Raw genomic sequence first — 7,500 nt, 5'->3', positions numbered from 1 at the left:
TAAAGGACCAGGGCCTCGGAGAGGAGCCAGTGGAGCGCAGCGGCACGGCACGGCGCAGAGCAGAGCAGAGTGGAGCGGTGCGCTGAGCTGCGGCTAAGCAGAGACGACAATCACTCTGTAATCTCTGTCAGCGGGGCCGGGTCCTTCCCCCGTGTCGCAAATTGGCCAAACGCGTCACCCTGCGCCGGATGAAAATGCAGTCGAGGAAGCGCTGGGTGACTCTACCACCCCCTTACCCCCCCGAACACACACGCACACACACACAAACACATGCTACCCACATCACTGCCCCAGGGGGAAGCCAGGCAATTGCTGGCTGACACAAGATGTCCTACCGCATCGCCAGGCCCTCCCCAACCCTCCACTTGGCGCGCCATCCCAGTCGGGTCCATCTCCCAGCCCACAACACAATCACCTCTCTTCCAGCCTCATTCCACCAGCACATCCAAGAGCTTCAATTATGGAGAGGAAGGCTTGAAATGAGGAGAAGGTAAACGGAGACGGTGACAGACAGATACATGGAGAGATAGGGAGTTAGGGAGAAATAGAAAGTGACAGTGAGATAGAGAGAGAGAGAGTGAGTGAGAGAGAGAGAATACGTGAATGAGTGAATAAGACAGAGTGAGAGAGAGAGTGAGTGAGTGTGTGAGTGAGTGAATGAGAGAGAGAGAGAGAGAGAGAGAAAGAGAGAGAGACTGACTGATGGTTGGATTGTCTGACACACCACAAAACAGACTTTTAAAAAAAGAACTGATTTGCTGACGTCATAGATGAGCAGAAAACACATTGTGAAAATGAAATGAAATGAAGCCACTGACAACGGTTTCCTCACAGAATGCCACTGTGGTCTTTTCCATTTAGTTTGAGCAGTTGACATGTCAAGATGAAGCAATCCCGGGTCTTTACATCACTAACTGGCACCAGGAATCACCACTGATATTGGCAGTGCGAATGGAGGGGCTGAGAAAGAGCCTTAAAGCTTAGAGAGAGAGACAGACAGAGGCCCTGGGGCTCATAGAAAAAGAGTGAGAGAGACATAAAAAGAAGGGGCAAGGCAGTCAACCCTTGAGGGTCTGAGAAAGAGAGAGGGAGAGAGGGGGAGAGAGAGAGAGATAGGGAGAAAGAAAAGGGAAGAAAGAGAGGAGAGTGAGTGAAAGGAAAAGACAGCTCCCCACTGTTTCTCTGCCACACCACCCTGTTGCTCCCTGACAGACTCTGAGGCGCTGGAAGATGACTGCAGCTGGCCCTGTCTGACCGCCGAGGTCGCTAACCCACAATCCTGCTGGCCAACACAACTCACGTTGTTCTGCTGTGCTGTAGAGAGCATGCTAACAACATGTCTCTCTCACTCACTGTGGGAGTATATTTGTGGGTCTGTTTCTGATTGCGTGTGCATGTGTGTGTGTGTGTGTGTGTGTGTGTGTGTGTGTGTGCGTGCGTGTGTGTGTGTGTGTGGTGTGTGTGTGTGTGTGTGTGTGTGTGGTGTGTGTGTGTGTGTGTGTGTGAGAAGGCGTCAGATGTAGGAAGTAGTTTTGAAGCGACCCACGGGGAAATCACAGGATGTGTTAATGAGAGGACTAGAGGAGGGCGCGAGACAGTAATCTGCATTGCTACCCACCCCCCTCCGTCCCTCCACCCCTGCTGGCGGCAGAGCCGAGGATGTCGGGGAAGCATCTCCGAATGACAGGGCCTGTTCGTCACTGCAGCAGCCCGGCGCAGGAGCCACCGCAGAGCATGCTGAGCGGCTTCTCACCAGCTGAGATCACACACCAGCAGAACGGCTCCTCGAACCTTTCAACCACTCTGCCTCCAGCGATGGAGAGAGAGAGAGAGAGAGAGAGCGCAAGAGAAGGAGGGAGACCGTAGAGGATGAGAGAGAAAGATGGAGATCGAGGGAGAAAAAGAAGGAAGAGGAGAGAGACATGGATAAAGGGAAAGGAAAAGAGTGATGAGCTGAGGGGACAAATACATGGAGGATGATGTCAAGTCAAGTCAAGTCAGTTTTATTTGTATAGCGCATTTAACATGCACAGAGTGCAACCCAAAGCGCTCCACATACTGTATAAGACATTGTCATTGACACATACACTAACAAAGACAATAGCGGACGGAGCGGCGTAGTCGCCAGCGTACCCGTGACACCAAGACATACAAGACAGACAACAAACAAATTGATAAATAAAATAAATAAAAAATAAAAATAAAATTAGTCCAATTTCCAACCGGCTGAAAATGTCCAAGGGCAATGATGACTCGCGTGAAACTGCGCACAGCTGTGTCTCCACAACCGATGCAACGGCAACAAAGTTCTTTACACTCACTGGCAGTCTGGAGATAACGTGAACGTTAGGCCTTGTTAGTCTGGAGATGTGACAAAGAACATCCCCTGATTTTGGACTATTTAAAGTTGGGCTCTCTCTCTCTCTCTCCCCCCTCTCTCTCTCTCTCTCATATATATATATATATATATATATATATATATTCTCTCTTTAGTTTAATCAGACCTCCACAAAATTACTTCCCTTCTGGTCTGCTAACCTTTGCCAAATTCCAGGCACACAGGCACACACACACACACACACACACACACACACACACACACACACACACACACACACACACACACACACACACACACACACACACACACTGTGCAGTGAAAGAAATGTCACACCTGTCATGCTCACCCGCTCCCTTTCAAAGGGCTCGTGGGAACTTATGCAAAAGGGAAAGCTGTGTGGCTAAAAACTGAATGGAGGAGAAATGAAATGAAAATGGAGGAGAGGGAGAGGGAGAATGAGAGGGAGGGAAAGGGAGGGTGGGAGCAGAGAGAGAGAGAGAGAGAGAGAGAGAGAGAGAGAGAGAGGTGATGGAGAAGTGGTGAAGACAGCAGCAAGGACGGTCCGAATGACATGCACATAAAAGGGAAGAAACGGAGTGAGAATGTGACGGAGGAAGCAGGGAAGAGGAAGGGGGGGGGGGGGGGGGGGGGGGGGGGGTTTGCAAGGGAAATGTGAGCCAGGCTCGGAATGAGGGAGGTGGGGCAAGCGGTGGCTGGCGGCGACAGTTGTTTATCCGCGGCCCTCCTGTCACGCACAGCCAACCCCAAACTCGCTCCTAACACACGGATCAACATCTCCAAGGCTGCAACAGCCAGGTTATGTTTTCTCCGCATTCAGTAAGTTGATTTTGTTGTTTATTTGTTTCCCTCTCTCTATCTCTCTCTCTCTCTCTCTCTCTCACACACACACACACACACTAAGGCAGTAAAGATTAGAATGCAGAGCTTGGGCAAGACTGACCACACGGAACATAATGAGGAGAGTCTGGGATTAACGGTAACGGTGGTGAAATAAAAAATATCACAGGATGAAGATAAGGAGCTGCCGAGGGAGATGTGATGGCCACTTTAATGGAGCCTGAACTGTAAACACCAAGGCTTCACACTGGGCGATTAATTAGCTAATTAAAGCACACCCAACAAACAGGGGAAAAACATCCCACATGTGTGGGCATGTCGAGAGATGTTTTCATGTTTACACCAATTGCTCTCCTCTGGACTGGACAGAAGCAGACCACTTACTCAACTGAGAAAAAAACAAAAACATATAACTTAACAACACCAGCTGAGAGTGGGTGTTCAACGGAGGTATGTGGTTGTTCTTTAGCTAAAGGTAAGCTAGCCGTGAATGAGACAAGAACAGACAGCTAAACAGACTGGAGGCAAAGACAAGGGACAGCGGTGTGACAGGTGCCTGTCTGTCGGCCAGGCGTCTGAGGTGGTAATTGGGTTGCTAGCAGCCATGCTAACGGGGGAGAGGAGGAGGATGGGAGGCAACGAGACATGGCGTAATTGACTGACCGCAGGGCCTCTCCAGGGGGTCTGGGTGGATTTGTCGTGGTGCGCCCGTCTGTCCACCCTGGACGCCGCTGCCCTCTGCTGGCAGTGGCACCTCACAGCAGCCTGAGAGATAGACGGAGAGAGAGAGAGAGAGAGAGAGAGAGAGAGAGAGGAGAGGGGGAGGTATTGAATTAATCAAACCATGTCATGTGTTGGAACAAAATCTCATCAGCATAACAAATATGAAGCCGCACAGAAAGTCTGCCTGATGCTCTGGATACTTTGTGAAATTGTATGAAATTGAATGTGAGAGGTGGGAGATGTCATTTGGAGAACAGGGAGAAAATGTTACAGAAATGTATAGTATAGTATAGTAATGTAGTACCATATGGTGGTGAGAAAATATCAGGCAATTATTTTACTTTTCCATTTAGCATGGGGGGGACCTGTCCCAACACCTGCCCCAAAAAATGGAGTTATAAGTGCTAAAAGACTCCGATATGAGATATTTTCTTATTTGGAATATATGCCTCTCTGTGCATGTGTATCCACATTTTGCCTTTGAATTTTCTCCAAATCATAAAATCCTTCTGACAGCACTTCTGCAGTGCACCTCTGCTTATCTTGAATATATTTTCATTTAAGGAGAGAGAGAGAGAGAGAGAGAGAGAGAAAGAGATGGAAAGAGAGAGATGGAGAGAGAAAGTTTTAATCTTTCATTAGCTGTCAAAACTATAATTTAAACTCTATTTGCCAGCACCACATCTTTTCACTTTCCATGACTTGTCTTTTACTTACCTCCTCAAAGAGAGGAAGGAAACCAATGATAGACACAAATACAAACAGATGTTTCAACACTTGGCACATACCAGATATTAGTCAATTTATTGTATATAGTATACAGCCTTAAAATCCCAAAATTTGGTGGTGGGGCATTGTCTCTATGTATTACGGTAATTGGGGTCCATCAGGTCAAAAGACCTGAATCATCCTGTAATGTACTATTCTAATGGTAGAGGTGTGTTAGGAGAGAGAGCCGTGACGCTGCAGACAGTCTGATTTTCACTCTGGCTTATCTAATACTCTTCATGTAAAAGCACAGTCTCCAATGTGGGCAGAGAGAAAGAGGTGGTGATTCATGATATAATTAAATACATAATGCCAAATCATTTGCATTGATTTGGGTATGTCACTGGCTCTAATTGTGCCTTTGTGTTGTGTAAACACGACTATCATCCGGTTCATCCTGGTTTTTCAATGTTTGGTCAGCATCACAGATGTTATGTCATAGACTGCATGTAACATTATTCTCGGTATTGCAGTATCATCATTTCCTTTTGACATAAAACACAGTCTATGGGCTACACTCGATAAAACACAACCACACGGTTGTATTTAGTCATTTAAAATCTATTAAAATATTCTGATGAGTTAGATAGAACGGCAAAAGCATTACAGTCTGAAGTTGACCACAGCTGGATTGACTGAGTGCCTCACCACTGTTTATGTGTATGTTGTGTTGCACTGTGTGATGTTATTGTAGTGAGGTGTGGCAGACATTAACTCACTGTCTGCTGCTGTATTGTGCTGTGTTGTGTTGTGTTGTGTTGTGTTGTGTGGTGTGGTGTGGTGTGGTGTGGTGTGGTGTGGTGTGGTGTGATGTGATGTGATGTGATGTGATGTGATGTGATGTGATGTGATGTGATGTGATGTGATGTGATGTGATGTGTTGTGTTTTATACAACAATTGGGTTCTATGGAACTATTTATTTGTTTCTGATTGGCCGAGAGACGTTCCATGAGTTGGAATATCCCTGGACATTTCAACTCAGACTTTGCACAGCTAATAATAAATCACTCCGCGATACAATGCGAAGATTTGACACAATGTTCCCAGCTCTCCACTATTTCAAGCAATGGGTTACTTCTTAGCAAACCATAACGAAACAGTGCTTCACCACATCTGTGGATTAAACCACACAGTCAACTCAATGTAAGTAAGATGCAACATTTCTTTCAAGAAGACATGTAAACCACCAAGACCCGTAACGAGGGATCTGGAATGTTGGTTACCTAGCAACCAAGATGCTGTCTATTGAAAAGAACTATTTTTTGATGCGTAAGAACGATGTCGAAATTAACATTTTTAAACAATAATGGGGTGTTTTCAGATTATTTCGTTTGTTGTAGAATTGTTGTATAAAAGCAATATAGCACTCGTGATCGTGGGATTGGTCATGGATATTCCCACGGCTGTTGTTGCCTGCGCCACTCGGCCTCCGGCCTCGTGGCTACGGCTGAACAACACCCGTGGGAATATCCATGACCAACCCCACTCTCACTCGTGCTATATTGCTTAAGTGTTGTGTTGTGGTGTGTGTGTTGAGTTGTGGTGTGTTGTGATGTGTTGTGTGTGTGTTGTGGTGTGGTTTGTTGTGTTGTGTTGTGTTGCGTTGTGTTGCATTGCGGTGCGTTGCGTTGCGTCGTGGTGTGTGTGTGTTGAATTGTGGTGTGGTGTGGTGTGGTGTGTTGTATGTGTGTTGTGGTGTGGTTTGTTGTGTTGTGTTGTGTTGTGTGTTGTGTGGGGGGTGTTGTGTTGTGGTGTGTTGTGTTGTGTTGTGTTGTGTTGTCTTGTGTTGTGTTGTGTTGTGTTGTGTTGTGTTGTGTGTTGTGTGTTGTGTGGGGGGTGTTGTGTTGTGGTGTGTTGTCTTGTGTTGTCTTGTGGTGTGTTGTCTTGTGTTGTGTGGTGTAGGGTGTGGTGTGTTGTGTTGTGGTGTGGTGTGGTGTTGGCATTGTGAGGTGTGCCAGATGTTACAGTAACTCACTGTCTGCTGTTGCTGTTTGTGGAGATACTGTTGCTGGGTGAGCTGAGCGATGGTGCGGTCCTTACAGCGCAGCTCTTCCCTCAACCCCTGCACTTCTCTCATCAACTCCTGCAACTGGAACACCCAGCAGACATATTAACACACACACACACACCACACACACACACACACACACACACACACACACACACACACACACACACACACACACACACACACACACAGGCAATATAGAACTACTTTATACTAGAAATGTGTTTAAAATGATAATCAGAGACACATACATACACACAACCTAGACATTATCACATCCCCTTGAGCAGTACAGGTGTTTGATTAAAAAGGACCATCATTCCAACTGTGCCATTCCTACAGTATCAGTGACGCTTCTGTCTATACATCAATATGGCCTCCTCTTTTCCTGCACAGAGCCTGAGAGGCTATACATCATTCAGTGACATGGGAGTAAGGATAATGAGCTGTGCTAAAAGCCTTTTGTCTAGTCTGGTCCATACACACCTACGCCCAGGAGAGTTTGTGTTTGTGTGTGTGTGTGTGTGTGTGTGTGTGTGTGTGTGTGTGTGTGTGTGTGTGTGTGTGTGTGTGTGTGTGTGTGTGTGTGACAAACAGCTTCCCCTACTTGTGTGTAAAGCCACCTGCAGCGTTTGTGTGTGTGCTTGCATCCCTATTTGTGATTTCACACATTTAAGCCAACATGGCACAATGGTGCATGTTAAATAAGGATCAATACGCAAATCTTTATCCAGAGTTAACTTAACACCAGGATGACAATGATATTTTCCTCAACAGAAACTCCACCCACACAGCTGGATC

The 7,500-nt window shown here is 46.6% G+C and overlaps 1 protein-coding gene across 6 annotated transcripts in view; it reads right to left on the bottom strand.

Moving 5' to 3' along the window:
- Window positions 1-7,500, bottom strand: part of ccser2a (coiled-coil serine-rich protein 2a) — a 61,727-nt gene that overhangs the window by 13,255 nt on the left and 40,972 nt on the right. For all 6 annotated transcript variants that reach the window (XM_042065577.1, XM_042065580.1, XM_042065578.1 and 3 more), the window contains exons 9-10: window positions 6,667-6,780; window positions 3,863-3,964 (exon numbers count right to left, since the gene is read on the bottom strand). In XM_042065577.1, coding sequence (XP_041921511.1) covers window positions 3,863-3,964; window positions 6,667-6,780 — 216 coding nt within the window. The remainder of the gene's footprint in view (window positions 1-3,862; window positions 3,965-6,666; window positions 6,781-7,500) is intronic.

Source organism: Alosa sapidissima, chromosome 16 (assembly GCF_018492685.1).
Source record: "Alosa sapidissima isolate fAloSap1 chromosome 16, fAloSap1.pri, whole genome shotgun sequence".
NCBI lineage: Eukaryota > Metazoa > Chordata > Actinopteri > Clupeiformes > Clupeidae > Alosa > Alosa sapidissima.
The sequence above is the reverse complement of the archived record's forward strand: the minus strand, read 5'-3'. Positions and strand labels throughout refer to the sequence as shown.